This window comes from Haliotis rubra, unplaced genomic scaffold, assembly GCF_003918875.1.
Source record: "Haliotis rubra isolate DU_JTF1 unplaced genomic scaffold, ASM391887v1 Scf1420, whole genome shotgun sequence".
NCBI classification, from domain to species: Eukaryota; Metazoa; Mollusca; class Gastropoda; order Lepetellida; family Haliotidae; genus Haliotis; species Haliotis rubra.
In genome coordinates this window covers 1-19995 of record NW_025765360.1, presented here as the reverse complement: position 1 = coordinate 19995, position 19995 = coordinate 1, and the positions used below count along the sequence as shown (strand labels likewise).

General features: G+C 39.3%; 1 protein-coding gene and 1 long non-coding RNA gene across 2 annotated transcripts; one reads left to right on the top strand and one right to left on the bottom strand.

Annotated features, from left to right (window-relative positions):
* The first annotated feature begins 1542 nt into the window (after positions 1–1542).
* On the top strand, positions 1543–12849 carry LOC124269123. The gene is made up of 3 exons (XR_006896430.1): positions 1543–1985; positions 2171–2173; positions 12840–12849. It is a non-coding gene; the product is annotated as an uncharacterized LOC124269123 (long non-coding RNA).
* On the bottom strand, positions 2604–5807 carry LOC124269121. The gene is made up of 5 exons (XM_046704133.1): positions 5340–5807; positions 5138–5196; positions 3951–4855; positions 3587–3701; positions 2604–3185 (listed from the first exon to the last, which is right to left on the bottom strand). Exons 3-5 carry the CDS (start codon positions 4042–4044, stop codon positions 2714–2716), a joined length of 681 nt encoding a protein of 226 aa, XP_046560089.1. The 5' UTR covers positions 4045–4855; positions 5138–5196; positions 5340–5807; the 3' UTR covers positions 2604–2713.
* Positions 12850–19995: the final 7146 nt, after the last annotated feature.

Genomic DNA, 19995 nt, shown 5'->3' with positions numbered 1-19995 from the left:
GGGTGAAACCGTAGAAACGGAACAGCCAGTCATGGCGGGGGACATCTCAAAATCTATTCCGTGAGACCTGTCAAATATAAGAAAGCTGTTGGGTATTAGTAAATGATAAACATGTGTACTATTTATATTTCTGTGACAATTTTGTACAATGATAAAATTTGCAATTCATCGGTCCGTTTCTGACTCAAACGGACTGTAGGTTAAATCCTCACTTTCAAAGTGATGTATCGCTGTTTGAGCAATTAAGTATCTTCCATTGCTACTTTAGGTGTTGTCTTCAGTTGGTGATAGATAGATAGATCGTCTTTATTTCCTCCAAAATTGAAGATACATATGCATGATTTAGCAGACATTACATTTTACAAGGTACAAGTGTATGAAAGTTATACAATACAAAAACATTTAAAGATATGTATATATGGGGGGGATGTAAATCTAGTAACATGTGATGAAAAACCGTTTCCATTCATGAACAGCTTTACTCGTGATTTTCATACATTGAATCCATAGATCAGTATCAAGATCTCTAATGTTGTCATTTGGCACTCCTCCAAGTAGAAAACTAATCAGTGCATCATCATCATCATTCCAAACACTTACAAAGGTTGTAACATCCAATAGATCAATGAGGGAGCTAAGTAGTCGCTCTCTGTTACATTCCGTTTGTGGACAAAAGAGAAATACATGTTTTACAATGTCATAAGCATATGTGCCACATAAGCATTCTTTAGATTGTATAGCGAAAGTGCCGACACGGATAAGGTAGGATATGTCATAGAAATAATCTGAATCATTAAGAGCTATTAACCAAAGTTTGTTACTAGCAGCTGGATTGCGTAGGAGAGCGTATCTGTGGAGATTGACTCTGTAGTTAAGCTCAGAGGTAACGACATTTGCTTCAAATTTTGAGACTTTATCTCTTACAAGATTTGACCATTGATTTTTTGGTAACAAATACAGATGAGTTACGATAAATGTCAACATATTCAGTAAGATCATATTTACAGGTAAGATATAACATATGGTTACACTTCAGCATGTTTTGCATACTATCCTTACAATCATGTTGAGCTAATCTAAAGTGAAGAATTCGTTTGAAAATGAAACTAATATCAGTGTTAAGCAGTCTTCCCAGGAACAATAATGCTCTCTGATCAATATACGCACGTAGTGATACAAGTCCAAGACAGTCTCTGGCAATGACCGAGCACGTGCGTTTAGAGAACCCTTGTACTTTTTTACAGAAGTACTTTTGCACACATTCAAGCATATCGTATTCTTTAGTTGATATGTTACACCACATATTACAGGCAAATAGACCACAGGGTAGTACAATACGTTCCCATATGCGTACAGCATGCATAGGGTGAAGACCACCAAAATACAATCCATGACTGTGGTTAACATTGACTAGCTTTCTAAGCTTTTCACATATTAAAACAGTACGATTAAGGGTAGATTTAGCGGTGTTTATGTACAGGCCCGCATATACGACATCGGTTTTGCGGTTAATAACATGATCACCCAAAAATAGTTCTGGGCATTCGTGTTTATGATAATCACCAAACAGAAGGAAGGCACTTTTACCAGCATTAAACCTAAGGTGCCATGTTTTTGCATAATCAGATATAACATTCAATAAACATTGAAGACCATCGGGTGTACAACTTAATAGGGTTGTATCATCTGCAAGTAGGATACCAGGGGTAGTGGCCCAGGGCAGGTTTAAGCCTCTTCCTGAATTATCAGCAGCATTTAACAGATCGTTAATGTACAGTGTAAACAACCAAGCCGATAGGACCCGTCCTTGCCCAAAACCTGCTAAAGAATCTATATTTCTTATTTCTATGGGAACTTTGTTCCAAATTCGTATAGTAGATGGAAAACAAATGATGATAAGGAAAGTTTCAATCTCGTAAATGGAAGGGAGAAGTTTAAGGAGTTGCGAAGGTTATAAGATGATTTTTGGCCAACATATGTAGGTGGTAACTCCTGAAGATATGATGGTGCAATATTGTGAAGAATCTTATAAAATATACAAAGTTTTCTTTTTCTTCTACGTTCACTAAGGGTTTCCCAACCAGTTTCAAAATACAAGTGATCATGACAAGTATATTTTGGAAGTCCTGTCACTATACGAGCTGCTTCTAACTGTAACTGTTCTAAGGAGTTAGTTTGATCAGCTGTACATCCATCCCATAACTCACACGCATATTCAAAATGAGGACGAATGAAAACAGTGTGGATCTTGTTTAGGGTTGTTCCTTTCAACAAAAACTTTAACTTTCTCATGGAATTTATCATTTATGGAGTAGTAGAACCCTATATATACGTCAATGTTAAATACATAAACAAATTCGCCAATATCTACATATATGACAGACAGTTTTCGGTTATCCAAAACAACAAATATGTCATTTTGCTACATACGGAAAGAGGTATCTGCGCATATCATAAAATGAAAATTAAACCAGAATTTTGGAGTAGTCCCCACCCCCTCACCTCTACATCCGCCCCTGCTTATACGGCATGACGTATATGATGTATTGATCATTGAGTGACGTGTGAAAGCTAGTTGACGGATCCATCAACATACTCTGCATTAATGTATGAATAACCAACATGCCCGGGTCTAAAACGGACTGTAGGTTAAATCCTCACTTTCAAAGCGATGCATCGCTGTTTGAGCAATTAAGTATCTTCCATTGCTACTTTAGGTGTTGTCTTCAGTTGGTGATATATACGTGACAACAGGTTTCGGATCATCAACAAACACATCCCTCATTAAGGGAGTGTATGACTGGGAACCACTCGTTGACTCATGCAATGTGTCACCTTCATTGTTGTCTTCTACATTCCGTGCCCCGGGCAAGTAATCAGCCAACACAGGTGGAACAGGAATACCGTCATCATCATCACTGCCACTTGGTCCAGGGAAGTAGTCGGCCAAAACAGGAAGTGCAGGGGCACTGTTGTCTTCTTCCTCTGACGGTCCTTGTTGTTGTCTTTGCTGTTGAGATACTTCCTCGTAATCTTCTTCCTCTGCCCGTCCTCGTTGCTGCCCTTGCCGCTGAGATACTTCATCATAATCATCTATATCCCAGTACCGATGCACCTGGCAGTACTCTCCTGTTTCCACTTGCCCTGATCTCTCTGTAAGTATCGACTCATCTCTTTGGTGATTCCTGAAAATATACACATGAGTACTGATAGCTCTACAAGTTACCATTGATCACTAATAAACTAGTATCATACAGGTTGTTTATAAATAGTGTTTACATTCAGAAGTTAATATGTTTTGGAAATTATGGTGTTCCATACGTTTTAGTGTAAACCCCAGTCTGATTCATAATCCTACCAGATTTCTCAGGTATGCAAGTAAGTTATTGCATGTAAGTTGTTTTTATCATAATCATATTGATAACAAGTGCATTTTGTCAGAGATACCATGACAGATTACTGTCATAGTTCTAGAGTGCACATTGATTATCTTAAGATTGCTAAATAAGAAATCTTATCTTATGAAGTAACATTAATGTGATAAATTTAACGTACAGTTTTCAGAATAAATAGTTTAAATACCAACCTTTCTGTAGTTTGGCGACGACGACGAAAATGAAACACAAATATACAAACAGTACAAACTATAAGAAGTACAAATCCTGTCGATAGTCCTAGTCCCAAAACAGGCACGTTGCTTCCTGAAATATATTAACTAAAACTTAATTGTTGTAGCAGGCTGTGCAAATATTCAAATTCAGACCCAGCATGGGGTGAGGTCTGCAACGTGTTTTCGAACAAATTATTCCTGAACAAATACTGTCTATTTAGTATCATTAATACTGAGATACGGGCAAATGTTGTTGTTTTTACGGGCAAATGTTGTTGTTTCTAATAACTTAAGAAGGTAGGGACATTGCTGCGTTTCAGTTGATCTATATAACGTTTACCTTGAATACATATCCCCGAACTAGGATTACAAGCTTCTCCTGGGCAGTCTATGCAGGATAGTTGACAAAATGTCCATATTGTCCTTGGATACATCCATTGTCGCAAGACCCGTTGTTTGGGTAACAGGTGTGATTGAAACAGGTCCTCGGACAAGGCTTACAGTCATCTCCAAAATTACCAGACAGGCATCCGTCAATACAGGCACCCGTCTCATTGCAACCCAAACAGTTTGGGTTACATTTAATTGGCGAGGAACAGTGTGGGCCAGACATGTCATCTTCACAACCATTGATACACTCGCCACTGTATCTTTGACATTCAGATATGCAGGAGGGGGAACTGTTATTTGTCAAAGTGTCATTAGTTATAGCGGTAAGATTAGACAAACAATATTGGTGGCACCTTAAAGAGCATGTACGTCCATACAACCCGGGTGCGCATGTCTGTACACAATCAGTTGTTGAACAATGTTCACATGAGTATTCACAGTCTAGGCCATGATAAGGATCATGACACACATCACATCTGCCTGTTATCCTGTTACAATGTCGACATCTGGGTGAGCAATTCTTGCAGTTGGTCCCATAGTATTGGTCATTGCATCCAGCAACACAAGATGTTGTCAGATGGCAGAATGTTCCATCACATTCTTGAGGACATTTGGTGCACCTATTCTTTGGAAGTATGCACGGGGTTTTACATCGGGTACCATAGAAACCAGGTACACAACCGTCAGAACAACTATAAGTGCCACTCGGTGTCCGACTACATGTACTGTTTATGCACTGGTTGCTACAGCGGGACTTGCATCTGCGGCCGAAATACCCCGAAAAGCAATCTGTACTGCAGTATTGTGTTGTACTTGAGCAGTTTGAGCACTGTTGGCCCTCCGTGCACTCATCTGCTGTAAAAGAAGATAGGTTCATTGTAGACAAAAATAATTTCGTATGTCTGTTGGTACTGTTGAATACAAGTTTAGATAAATGTTCATATTACTGTTTTATGCCCCAGCAGTGCACTCAAAATTAACTCAAATCAACAAATTAACTAAACTGACAGAACACGAGGCCGGTAATATGTTTACACTATAAAAAAGACTGGAAACACGGTATGCCATTCGTCTTTCCGACAAATGTAAATATTTCTATTTAACTGAAGCAAAATACCCAATGAAAATAAACGTTACCTTGTGTTGACACAAGCGTCAGCGCTAGAATCAGTATCACCTGAATGTCCATAGCTGTCCTGAAACCATCATAACACAGCATATAAGTAAAGTACTGTGAAATTAAGCCTCAGATTCATTGGTTTCGTGATTTCAATTATCAGATAAATATGAATGTCATATCAACGGGTGAGTGATGGGTTTTGTTCACATACAAACGTACCTGTCCACTGCGTTAAGCTTCAGCTGTGTGGGCAAATGGGAGATGAAAACACTACTGAAGTGATGTCTCTGGTGTTGCTGGCCACACTGAGCTAGTGCTACGTGGACGTCATGGTTTCAGTGTGGTTTCAACTTCCCGTGGCCAAGGTCGGTAAACACAGCAAATATGTGCCTCATGCATACTAATACAAACGGTTGTGAAATGATGACATTGATATCACGGACATGCTCTCTACATGCGTTCTCAGATGTATTTATACTCGTACGGCACATTACATCACAGTCTCTGGACATATTTTACAGTGGCTTTGAGTAGCATAATTGTATAATGGTATATGTAGCCCAGTCGTCTAAGGTAATACCTGAGTTTTATTTCATATTAGAGTTTCGTTTCCGTCAAATATGAAAACTAGTTGAATAGAACTTGGTATCAGAAGTATTCATGGAGATATTTTAATATATCTTACTAAAACAATGGACATATACTTATTGAGTGATACAGGACAGTGATATAGAAAACACTGATGATATGGAAACTGATGAATGGAAGTGGAGGTGGTACGTAACAAATGACATGTGCAGAAAGGTCAAGGTCAAGATTCCGGATGAACTGTCAAGGTATGTTCTGATATTCTTCCCGCAAAGCCAGAAACAAAGCACCAGTCAGACCACTTCCTGTACGCAGTTGGGAGCATACCGTTCATGGCGCCGTCTGTACACACGTGCTCTTCCGTCAGGACGCTTGAGCATATACCGCGACTCATCACTGAACACGACACTTCTCCACCTTTGTAATGACCACTAGAGACCATTGTTTATATTGTTGCCGATTGTGTCGTGTGAGGATAGGTCCCCCGCAAAGGTCTCCCAGGACGAATACCAGCCTCACGTAGGCGGCCCCTGAGAGTTTGGTCCTGGCACTGCAGATGTTGAAGAGGATGCGGTCGTAAGTGTTTCGTAAGTGTCGAAGACGAATAAACCTGTCTTCGGCGGGTGTGGTCATCCGGGGTCTTCCTGACCGAGGAAGATCACGTCTCGTTCCATGCTGCTAGTGCCGATGCCAAAGTCTCCCTATGGTACTCTGGTACTCGGTTAGTCAGGCATGATTTCACTTCAAGATTTACGTTCGCCGCTAAAACAATCACACCCCATAGTTTTGATTGCAAATGATGCACGAAGTTTGCATGTGCAAGAAAGCGTTTTACAGATTTGGTTGCGATTTGGCGACAGGTTTTCAATAGAAATGGAATTAAAACTCGAAAATTGTTCGAGGGAACGTTCACCATAGACTCACATTTATGATTCATTTTCGAAAAATCACAGGAAACTTACTGGCTATGCGTTTTTGGGTTTGAGTAGAATATAAAGACAAATTTGTGAAATAAGGTTTAACAATATCTTTATAGCTATGGCGTGTCAGCTAGATGTGAGAGGAAGCCCCGAAATGAAGCAGATCTCGGGCAGTGACCTCTGTGCTGAATCCCTCGAGGACAGACTGACAAACCTGGAAACAATCAGGGTGAGTCGAGATTCGAACTCTCAGTCCTACGTTCCTGGAATACACCACTGAGCCCCAGAAGTTGGAAATAGCATTCTGGCTAAGTTGATGTATGCTTTGTCTCTGTTACTGTGTCTTTACTCAGTGAAGAGTTTAAGGGACAACCGCCATGTGGCTGGAATATTGTTGGGTGCGGCGTAAAACAACAACAACAACATGTTTAAGAGACATGGAAGTCTTTTGCAGGTCCTCACCATATGTTATATGTGAACTTTCCTGCAGCTTGTAGGAGTGTATGTGAGTACTAGGAGACACTGAACATTATTTTAACGAGGGCATATTTCCCGTAATCACTCGTACCGAGTTGGATATTCTATTTATTACCCATAATGTAGTTTAAAAAGAAGAACCACGAAATAAAAAACACCCGGAGACAGGACTTGTGACCTCAAACAGCTGATTCGTTTTCATACGCGTATTAAACCTAACTTCCCCAGCGGTAATAACATAACTACGCTATGGAAAATAGTGCCCAGTAAAATCGCTTTAAAATACAACAAAAATAGTTTGTGTGGAATAATTGATTAACCTTTGTTAATATGATAAAAATGATCTTTTAAATATGTCATTGAATTTAATAACAGCTAAACCGTTATTTGATCAAGTCATTGCGACGGAACATTGTTCATTCACGACTGACGTGTGTCCAGTGACGGGTGACGGTGTAGTGTTGAAACTTTGGCAACAACCTGTCAATTATTGGGAAAGTCAATGGTTAAAAGTTTGGAAATCTTAAACATAACCATCCCACGAATAGATCTAGAAAAAGTTTTCTGACAAGAAACTCAACAAGTTTGAAGATTAAACTACATTTTGTTCTGTGGAAGGCGTGTTACAGTCACGTCGTTGGTCCCATTAGAGTATAGCTGAAACAACAAGGATAACTGTAGTCGGAATCCGAGTCAAAGGGAGGAATACGCCTGACAGAGGGTCGACTGACATGGGAGTCATTCGGAAATGTTGAAGTGGGATACACAACCAGAAATTGGACCTGAGAATAGTGTATGTACAGAATGAAGAATTACGGCTTGCGACAAAAACTGACGTCATGGTGGCAGCCTGACGCTGAGGATGAGTGGACAGAGTAGTGGAGTTACAAGGGTTTGACAACAATTTATTGATGGACTGATGTTGTTTCTCATTAATTGAAGAGTAACTGTTTATTGATTGAATATTTTTGTGTCCGGAAATTTGCATGATTTGATGTACTGGTGCACCATTGTCAGAGAGGGTCTGGATGAAACGTTTACGGGCCTTCATCGGGGTTAGCCTAATGGTGGCCATGTTTGTTTACAAACAATGTAAACGATTGTTTTGGGTTTTTTAAGGTCATTTATTTTAAAAAGACTACTATTTATAATGCAGTTCTATTGGCAAAATAATAATGCCTAATACAAAGAGTATTCATATTCTTTAACCTTTATGTTTTCTTGTGTGACTACAGCACGTTCTTATTACCAATGTAACGGTAAAAGTTGTCAACGAACTATGATCATGAAAAGTAGTTCCGTCAACCAATCATATTTCTTCTCTGCTTAGCTGACCAATCAACGTTGAGAATCACTGAAAAGCACATGTGCGATTAGCACAAAAATAATCACCTGTGTATCCGAGCCCCTATGGGTAATAAATGTTCTTGTTACATCAATATAACCAACGTTATTCACAACATAAGTTTCCTGCTTTTATATAATGAGCGTTTCCTACTGTCTGATCCTTTCTTTTAGATGCCTGGTCTCGTAATGTCGGGGACACTTGTATCGCGGGTGTAGTATCCAGTATTGATGAGGGCAGTTTATGTTTTCACTTGTCTGCTTATTCTCTTGTTGAATACGAGTGTAGCATACAGAGTATATCACGGTTCCACGTTCTCCAAATGACTTGAATATTGGACATTACGTAGTTGGTGGCAGTCTCTATATGTAAACAAGTAACTGTCGCTGTAGATCACTAGCGCTGTTGTGAAGTTGTCCATCAATGACTCGGTAAAACAATAGTGACGATGCAGAGATTCCAAACCTGGGCAGTCGACTATTGGTACCAAAAAGCAGCAGACTGTGACGACTCAGTTAATGCCACCATAATGTGTGCAAGAAAATAGAGGATATTAGGAATTAACAGTCTTTGTCTTCGTCATCGTCTGGTCCAAATGGAAGGCATGTGGCCATATCTGCTTGTACGTAGCCGATCAGATAGCTGATTCGAAATGTTTTGTTTCTTAGCATCCAACATCACTAGACCAGATATTTATTATTAGAAACAAGCCTCTCACGAGTTGGTTCTTGTTCCACGCATCAATGAGAGCAGTACTGAGCGTTGTGCGTACGTTTGGACGTTGACGTATTCGTCATTAGTCGGCCCATGTTCTTCCACGTATCAGTGTCCACCAGAAAAGTCCCAGATGTGATCTAAAAGAAATCTATAACGTGGCAGGGGTGTTTCGCTTGTTTTGGAGGAACAAGGTCGTAATCCTGGCATACGAGCTTTATCATCATGAAAGATGAAACAATGACATGAGCAACGAGCAATAGCACAATACCTACTGGGGTTTCAATAATGCCTACATGAGACTCTACCATGAGTAATATGGGGCGCAGTTCAGTTCATTGTGACACCAAACTACTCCCAACACAATCATGCTGCACAACGTCAATGACCACAAAACACTCAGTACAATGTCTCCAGACACGATTCCTTTAGCAATGGATATATAGATTGAACCCGGCTCGTCAGAACACAGGACGAACGTAATTATTCCAAAAATGGCGTTGCCATCGTTACTGACACATTTGACTCAATTGACGTGCAGTAATTTGTTGGATAACACGTGGACGTAAGGCACATACATGTGATCTGTTGTAGATGATCATGTACCTTCTGGGCATAACCTCTTCCAGCAGATACCTATTCACTACCTGTGTTTAGTGAATATTGATAACCGACTTCTTTCGATGACCGTTCTGTTAACCGGTTCTGACATATAACTTACATAAATATGTATCTTGGGGTGTTTGTATTGTAATTTGGTATTTGTAATACTACTTTAGATGTCATTACTTAAATCTTTAACTTAACAACTAAAACAAATATGTAGCTGAACAGAAAATCACTATCCTTCAATTGTAATATTGATTACCACCCGTGAAATCCGGGTTGGAATCGTTTTTTCTTGGTGTGTCTGTTGTTTCTCGTCGACCTCAATTCTATCCCACAAGAAAAGCAACCTCCTATTATGAATAAAGTCCAAATATTATTGAATGTATTAAACAAACTAAACTACAAACACGCACGCACTCACGCATCCCAAACCCACCCCATTCCCACATACATACATGCATGCATGCATGCATACATACATACATACATACATACATACATACACATACATACATACATACATACATACATACATACATACATACATACATACATACATACATACATACATACATACATACATACATACACACACAATCTATCTCACTCACTTACTCACTCACTCACACATCACCGCCCCCGATAGCACATGTGTGCAGCACTACCGGGTGTGTGTGTGTGTGTGTGTGTGTGAGTTTCCTATTCCCTCTACTGGTGGTGATGTTTGTTGCATGTACGTATTGCGGAAGCCTTACTCATAGGCAAAATAAGTTAATCATCTCTGGTGAGGTTGCAGATGATAGGTCCATATATGACAAAACTATTAAAGGCCATTTAGCAAAATGAACAAAGCAATGATCTTCGTGTGGGGTGACAGTTTCATGCGGTGTTTCCGTACATGCCCGGAACTATAGCTACTGAATGGTGTTTCACAAACATGGTTCGGATAAAGTTAGACTTGTACACTGGACACAAGCCGTGTACCCTAACTCTCTCGTTGTGGGAAGGTTGTTGTATTTCTATACATGTGCAACTGTTTGTATACATGTACAGCTCTTCGCCTTCTCATACAGAAGCCTTTGCCATGGAGCTGACGCCTGGTTTTGTAAATATAAGAGCATGCCGTTCACAGAATAGTATTCAAACATTATTAATACCACCGCATGTTTGTTTCAGATAAAATATCTGTCCAGGACAATAATACACATAACTTTATAGCAAATTCATAGTCATCTCCTGGCTATACTATCTGCCCTTGTAGCCGTACAGCGTGTGGCTTTACGCCTGAAAGTACTAGTAACTGAATATTCTAATATGTATTGAGCATGGAAAGCAATTCTAGACTTTTGTCACCATACACGGAAATTGAAGCTTTTGCTAGCTGAAGCACACAAAATACTCCATTGCTATTAAATTCGTTTATATTTCCTGAAATAACAACATGCATATAAGAATCGAAAATAGGTTTACGGTTTGCATTTCAATGATAATGTGATATAAAATCACAGTTGAATGCATGTTTTTCTTTTCAAAGATTAATCTCAAATGGGGACAGGGTACAATTTTTCAGTAGTGATGAAAACCTGTTTGGAGGTTGACAAAAGATTTGTTTCCGGCTTTCTCATATTAAATATAACACATCGCAGTCTGTCCCAATTCACAGTGACTTGGAAAATGCGTAGTTTACAATGTCGAAGTGTCGATAACACCTGCAGCAGCTCTTTGTCCATAACTATACAGTGGTGACTTAATAGCCATATATATGAATGACATTTGCTTGCGAGTTCTCCACAATTCTCTGCTTTATCGACTCAGTGGTTATGTCACCACAACCTTGACGTTGGGCATTGACGCATAACAAGTGGAGTAGGCTTAGAATGTTGTTAACAGAAAGGTGATGTGTAACTTACAGTCGAACTATTATGTTAGATCTTTATGCATTCTAAAGCAAGCACAGAATTGTTTAACGATGTGTAGACAGTGACAAACCATTTGCAAATATGCAATGTGCACATGTGTTTGGGGTTTGTCTTAGGATAACCACTGACAGCGGGATCCTTGTTCTCATCATATACCGTATCGGTAGGGGAGATAGGTACTTGTCGGCAACCTCATCGGAAGAGCAGCCGTGTGGTGTAACTGATCAGTTTCTCTCAAAATAGGTTTTAAGATATATCTTATATATATATATATATGTCTGTGGGACAAGAGAGGGTGGTCAAATGTCGGAGAAATCATCATATGTTTTGATGTTCAAGCTTTTGTTTTGAGGGATTTGTTTCCCAAAACATATTATTCAATCTAATCAAACGTACATGTAATAGTATAACTAGTCTGGATTACCTGCCAACGCAGACTGAATTTGGCGTAGCAGGCACAATAACTGGGAAATTACATGGATGGATCATTGAACGTCTGTTAAGACACCAGGTGTTCTCCAGAGGGTAAGCATGCCCCACGCGTGTAACACCTGCCATTCACACAATTCCCATAAAAAGTATTTCTTGTCTAACTCCCAGTAGTTATCGTTGGACTGCAGCCTGTAAGTTAACCGGGCAATCAAGTGAATAATTTTCCAGAAAATGCATGACTCACTGGTGCATTTATTTGTTATGTTGAAACTAATAAATACGAAATGTTATTATGGAGTCCGAGGAAACTCGCGAGTGAACAAAGCAAACTACATAGCAAAAGCTGAATAGACATTAGTCTCATTTAATTCCTGTCGGTATTATGTTTCTGTTTCTCTTTCCGGAAATATTCACAACCACTTTCTCTTTGTAAAGATGTTTTCAAGCAAGTGCCCTCGATCTGTAAGGAGATTTGCATTTCTTTACAAATTAATACACGAGAGAGACGGAATACGTGAGTTCCTCCAAATTGACGTACTTTCATATGGGCTCAAAACTCAAGATGACATGCGTTATGTCCATGTATGTCGTGTTGGACATTATTTTGATGTTTGTACCTCAATGGTGATTGTACTAACCTATGGCAATTCTGTGAACTCCACGCAGGGCCATGTGGCATGGCGTTATCGGAATCTCGCAGTTGGAATCAAGGGAGCTACGTGCTGCAGACTAATCCCTTTTTATGCTTTGATACATTTCTGGACATTTTATTGAGTCTTATTTAGGGTGGCAGCACTTCTTCTCATAGCTGCACACAGAGTTCTAATAAAGGTACCTCCATGGGACGAATACGCTATTGCATGCGAAACGTACCAAGCAACGTATATTTGTAATCACATGCAGAAGATCAGTATCTGAGTACAATATCAGCCTATAGTAGTGTGATACTGAAGCGAGAGACAGGCAATATATAGATCACCTAGATTACTTATACTTACATGTTCAATGGAAATAGTGTGGGCATGTTTTTTGAAGAATAGCCTGCATGGGTACAATATGTGAAGCCCATTTCTAGTTTCCCCGCCGTGATGTGGCTGGAATATTGCTAAAAGCGGCGAAAAATCATACTCACTCACTCCTCCGCTGAAAACACATGACCTCTTCACCTATTCCTTTATGACTCCGAAATGGTGGGGTAGCCTAATGGATTAAAGCGTTCGCTCGCCAAACTCGACATTTTTCGACATTGTTTCACGCTTAAGACATGGGTTGGATTCACCATCTGGAATTTTCACAGTGTGATTTTCCTATTTCTGGTGTCCCCTGACGTGATGAGGTGTAAACTGAACTCACGTTTCAACACATGCAAGAAACAAACATTTCTAATGAAGTGCCATGCTACCCTGACACCATGCTGTCCTTGATAAGTAATGTTTGACATATTAAGATAAAACCTGCTACAGAGGGTTCGGCTGATCCTGGCACAGTCAGACTGGTAAGGCTCTCCATCAGCTCAGGGCCCTTGCCCCCTCCACACGCAGCCCAGACAGCGAAATTGGACTTCTCCCAGGAAACGGTGCCTAGTCAGACGCACCAAGAACGTTCTGGAGAAAAGAAGACTCCCAAACACTGCAGCCTTCTGCATTATTATCATGATTTTTTTTTAGCCATGCGTTGTGTGTTGTATCAGGGTCGTTTAATTCCAGAAATAACTTAAGCTTATATGGTTTCTTTTGATAAAGGTTTTAGAAAATCGTGCAGCATTATGCGTATTTCAAACTTGGTATTATTGAACGGGTTCATCTGGCCAGTTTAAACTTCACCACACATGTTGTGTTGATGGTGATTGTAAATTCATTTTCATTTTAACGAAACAAGGACACTTGAAACGGCATGTAAAGGACATTCACATTTGTTTTCAAATTTAAGCTTCTGTTTCAGGAATAAATGTCAAGTAACAGTGAACTACTTGAACTAATTTTCATTAATTAATCTTCGTGGGATCAAGAATAATTTTCTTGGCAGCGAGCCAATGTGTATAACAATATATATAATTTGTCGAAGAGTGTGTAGAGAATCAGACTTTGAGTCACTTAGACTGGCATTTGAACCAACTGATATCAGTTTATATCAGATGCAATGGCATAGTGCAATGTGCTGTTGTCAGTCCATGTCGCCAGTTGAGCTAGGTACAATTCCTTATGGTTTGTCACAGAGAAAGTATATATGTCACACAAGGACATAAATGACCACAAACTGCTATACATATGATATGAATTTAATGATGATTCATTGGTTTCAGAAGAAGATGGCATCACTCAAGGTATTAGGCAAGCCGTTTGCGATTACATTTGTATATATATATATATAATGTTTGATGTGACACTTAATTCTGTATGATTATATGAAAAGTGTGATACTTATCTTCCATAATGTCTACTGATGGAACTATGGAAACATAAAACGACCCATTCTACTAAAATGCGTTGTGTATGTAGAATATGTATGCGTGTAGTATATAGTCAAGCGAGAGGCAGATACGTGACAACTAACTATGTGATCACACACGAAACAAGACCACCCTTTCCTTTGGATTACGATTGCAGTAACTGTAGTGCTATGGGAAGATATTTCATCTTTATCTTTTGGCCAAAGATTGAGAAACATCCACATTTCGGGATTTGAGATGATGGCGGCCCAGGATCAATACATAGGGGAGTGATACTCAAGATAAGGAACCGTTGTAATGTACGTCTAAATGTCTGTGGCTCTGAATATGTGACCCTGTACATGTAACATAACAAATCACTTACACTTACACACGTTGAATGTACATTGTCGGTAGTGTATGCATGGTTCATGATGAAAACGGGCTTGCTGACTTGGTTGACACATGCCATATCCCGATTGCGTAGATCGATGCTGGAATGTGGATCACTGGATTCTCTGGTCCAGACACGTTTAGTTACAGACCGCCGCCATATAGCTGGAATATTGTGGCGTAAAACTAAACTCATTCACTCATGAAAACACATTACCTCGTCACCTATTCCTGTATGACTTACGTTACAGTACATGGCCTTCACATACTCATGATACAGTGACAAGATTAAGTACTTTTGGCAGATACTTCTTATGAACGTTGAAAGATTTTGTCGCTTCTATTTAAGTCTCCAGGGGCGGTGGGGTAGCTGAAGAACCATGTTTGATTCCGCACATGGTTACAATGTGTGAAGCCTATTTCTGGTGTGATATTGCTGGAATATGGATAAAAGAGGCGTAAAACTGAACTCGGTCACTTTATGACTCCATTACAATACATGATAGCACCGGGCATATTACCGTGCCAGTAAGTGGCCTTTGAAGTTATTATTATTTTCATCATTAGTTCATAGCCATGGGTTATGTGTTGTTAGCTTGTAATTTCGCTTCATTAAAGTTTAAGGACGACAGGCAACATTACACATATTTCAAACATTTCAGTGAGAATATTAACATATATGAAAGTACATTTACATTTGTTTTGAAAGCTTCTATGTCAGGATAAAATGTCAAGTGACGGTGAACTACTTGAACTAGATTTTATTCATTAATCTTCTTGGGGGCCAAGTATAATTTCATGGCAGCGACGTGATATCTGTTACAACTTAATTCATTTGTAGAATATTGTGTATACCCCATTGGCTTTACTTATATAAATGGTTGGCAGTTGAAACCAGATAGCGTCAATGTAATGGCATAGTGCAATGTGCAGTTGTCAGTCTATGTCGCCGATTGAACAAAGTGCATTTACTTTTAATGTAGGTATCAGCTGTAAACTGCCTTTACATGGGGAGAGTGTATGCGTCAGACAAGGACATACATGGCTATTGCAAAGTGCTACTGCACACATGCTTTATTGCAGTAACATTTCCCGTCACCACTAAATCATAACATATCGGTAGCAGGACAAAACTGGTATCAATCAAGGTATTAGTTTAGTTGTTTACCGTGTTTGTGTCTAGATTTGGCTTAACTAGTACTGTAATACATTCTCCCCTTTGAAGGTATTTGGACTGTTGGTGACAATTCAATTGACTTCTGCTCTCCCATTCGAAATTGTCAATGCAGAGCCCTTTTTCACCATTGAATTGGCAGTGATTGTATGAATGCAAATATCCCATGTGCGTGGATCGTATTCAGCTATAACGCACATGCAGGTGCACAACCTAAAGATAATATCTGACACTGAGAGGGCGTGTCACAGTGCCTCAATGATGTGGAGTGTAACAGTGTCCCTCCATATCTCTGTACGGTATACTTGCCTACCAGTTCCCTCACAATATACCCACGCATTACTCGAACACGGAGTTGATGTAATAAATATATACAAATATATACCCATTGTATAATATCTGTGTAATATCTCCTGTCCTTTTCACCCTCTACACTAATGATTGTGCAAGCTCGAATTCAACCTGTTCAACTGTAAAGTTCACAGATGATGCAGCAATTGTCGGCAAACTGAACGACACTGATTCTGAAGAACTGTATAAAGAGGACATTAATCATTTTACGACTTGGTGTGCAGAAAACCACTTACTCTTAAATGTCACAAAAACAAAGGAACTGATAAATGACTTTCGGAGCAAACCCACAGAAATGCTTCCAGTTTTAAACACGGTGAATGTGTTGAGACAGTGTCGGAGTACAAACCTTCATTGACCCTAAGCTGAACTGGAACTCTAACACTGAATCCCTATACAAAACGTGTCAACAACGTCTTCATCTCATGCGTAAACTGAGATCTTTAAACGTAACCCATCTGTGATGTCATCTTTTTATGTAGCATTTATTCAGAGTATCTTAACATTTTCCTTCCATTGTTGGTACGGGTCTCTCTCAGTTCATCTCAAATCTAAAATAGACAAAATTGTTAACACTGCAAGTAAAATCGCTGGAGTCAGGATTTGAATGTTTATCATCAATATATGAGCGGCAAATCGTGAATCAAGTTGTCAGAATCATATCTGACCGTACTCACTACTTGAATTCGGAATACAACCACCTTCCTTCAGGCCGCCGATACAAAGTTCCACTAGTGAAATCCAAGAGAGCCCGTACATCCTTTATTCCAAGTACCATATCTCTTTAAAACAAAATGTGAAGATACCTAAATCAAAGAATATATATGCAACATATGTTTGGCATCTCTGTAATGTGGCCTTCTTCAGTAGCCCTTGGCTTGATATAACAGAATTTCCTTGAAAAGGCATTAAAGCATTATTCCTATTTCTATAGCTCAAAATTGGTACAATCAAATCTCCTCTTTGAAGCAGGAGATTCGTTGGTGGATGTGGACAGGGTTTTGTCTCTTCTTATTATTGTAGGCAGGTGATAGGTGCACACAGTAACATTCAGTTTTAACGTATGCTGATTACGACCATCTACTGAGATATGTTCACCTCAGCCGTCAAATGATACAAGGGTTGTTGTTCAGACTTTACGAATGTTCTGTTGTTATATACATGTTTCTAATCTGATATATAGAATATCAATGTCCCTCAGATGTGCATTGATACATGTTTTTGTTCACCTATGTTCAAAAGATTCATTTGGTGGAAAGACGTGTGTGTGCCATTCTATCAAGAATTGTATGTTCGTACTTATTTTAATCATTTACAAGTATTGTAGTTATTGTTTGCACCACGATTTAAGGCAGTTTCAATTAGTGTTTCATAACCCGTGTCGACACTATTTTACCTTCAAACCTCATAGTCAGTTCATCGCCATCCCCTGCACATTAACCGCCATGTATCATGTAAACCGGACTTCCATGAGATTCTGTTTGGTAGATATTTGGTGGTGTGTGCTCGTGTGCGTAGAGCCCAGGACATAAAAGAACTGAAGTTAAGCAACGTCGAGCGCGGAGAGTCCTTGGATGGGTGACCATGTTTGGCAGCTTGACTCATGAGTTTCTAGGACTTCAGTCCTGCACCACAGTCCTGCACCACACCTAGGCGAAGCACCCAGCAGAAAATGTCATGCATGTTTTGTCGAAAATTGCCTCTGTTCACCCAGCAGAAAATGGATACCCGGTGAGATATGTCATGTGATTATAAACCTTCTAGCGCCTCACAGGCAGCCTGGGATAAAAAATAATCAGATTTGGATTACAGCGTCCAGTGAGCAACTAGTCAGATAGATACTAGGCGCTATATAAATCAATTTTTATTATCCTTGTTAATGGAATTCTACTAGATAATGAATGTCCCTGGCACTGATTGAGTGATAGACTGTGTTTAGCCACGTGGTATATACTACTCGGCACAACATCGATATTTGCAACTTTTAACTCATCAGAAATAAACCGTATGTTAATTAGATAATTTCTAATTTCGGATTTCTAACTCAACCTTACTACTACTGAAGTAGGAGTTTTCAAACATCAAATGATTTTATTAATTAAATAATGAACGAAGGTTGGAATTGGTCTTCAGCAACCCATGTCGTAAGAGGAACTAACGGTATCTGAATGACACGTGTCATCGTACCTCAGTTGTATAGATGCTCATGCTGTTGATCAGTGGATTGTCTGGTCCAGGCATATTGCTGGGATATTGCTGAGTGCGGCGTTAAGCAACAAAACAACCATAAAGTGTATTCAGATACAAGTCATGTCCTATTTATTTTCATTTTCCTGAAACTGAGGCTCAGGTTTGACATTCCAGGATAGATTACAATTCATTCATAAACAGTTTCATCTCTCACAGTCTAAGGCTTGCATATACTTCCCAGTGAATCATTTACTCTATGTTCAAATGTAGATGTCACGGTAGGGACGTGTGTGTTGTATCAATATGTTGAACTTTGTTCATGAATTTTGACCCAATTCACGACATGGCGAACTTTGTACACAATTATGTTATTAGTCAGTCATCATGTGATGTGGACATTTTCCATTAAATGATGTGGTCTCATATTTTAAAGCTTATATCATAGTGCGGTTTCGCTCGTCAGGTTACATTGCCCTTGGCATTAGGGCCTACTGTACTGCGCTGAACATATTATGCAGTTACCCAGCACACCGTGACAGACATGACTAATACAAACTGCTCTCTCGAGGAAAACTGCATTCATGACATTGTCGACAGGAAATTGAATGATGATTTTTTCATCGTTAACGAACCAGCCTGTCCATTTCACCACACCTTTTCAATGTTGATGACGTCGCAGTGTTGAAATATTCGGGAACGTTCATTCTTGTCTTATCCTCTTTATTAAACTGGTTTCTATAAAGATTTAGTATTAAAGATGAACTTTTTTTCACCAGGGTGTTACAACAAATTGAAAGACATCATGTATAGATATAGCATTGTATGCATCAGTTTATGTCGTTTCATAAATGTATGTAGAGTGAATGCAGAGAATACAGTGGCAAGAAACCGTAACGAACAATCGTGTTCAAAGATTTCAGTATGGTGGATCTCTTATAAGAGTACCTGTTCATTTATAAAGTAAATATTCAATATCCTTATGAAGGTATTGGTTTATAATGAAAATATGCCAATACTTTTTTAACGCATGATTAATTCTGTACATTTAGGACACCAAAGACCTGTGCAAGTCTTGAACTATGGTGACAGTTGCTATCATCAACATTTTATGTGACAGAAATGAATGGCTTCTGGTTCCCGCTAGTCAATTTGCGTTGTAGCCAATGTGTACATGTCACAAACAGCTGATCCACTGTTTATTGTGTCATAAGTGTTACTCATCTTTATATGGTACAATCTTTGTACTCAAGCATGTCATTACAGTCAGCCATCGCGCGATGCGGCTATTCATTATGATTTGTCTGACATTGAAAGCCTATATCATAATTAGACACA

Coding starts and splice junctions, on each gene's coding strand:
- LOC124269121 (XM_046704133.1), bottom strand. CDS start 4,044: ATGTATCCAAGGACAATATGGACATTTTGTCAACTATCCTGCATAGAC. Junction 3,702..3,950: donor TTCGGGGATATGTATTCAAG/GTAAACGTTATA, acceptor AATATATTTCAG/GAAGCAACGTGCCTGTTTTG. Junction 3,186..3,586: donor CGTCGCCAAACTACAGAAAG/GTTGGTATTTAA, acceptor GTATATTTTCAG/GAATCACCAAAGAGATGAGT.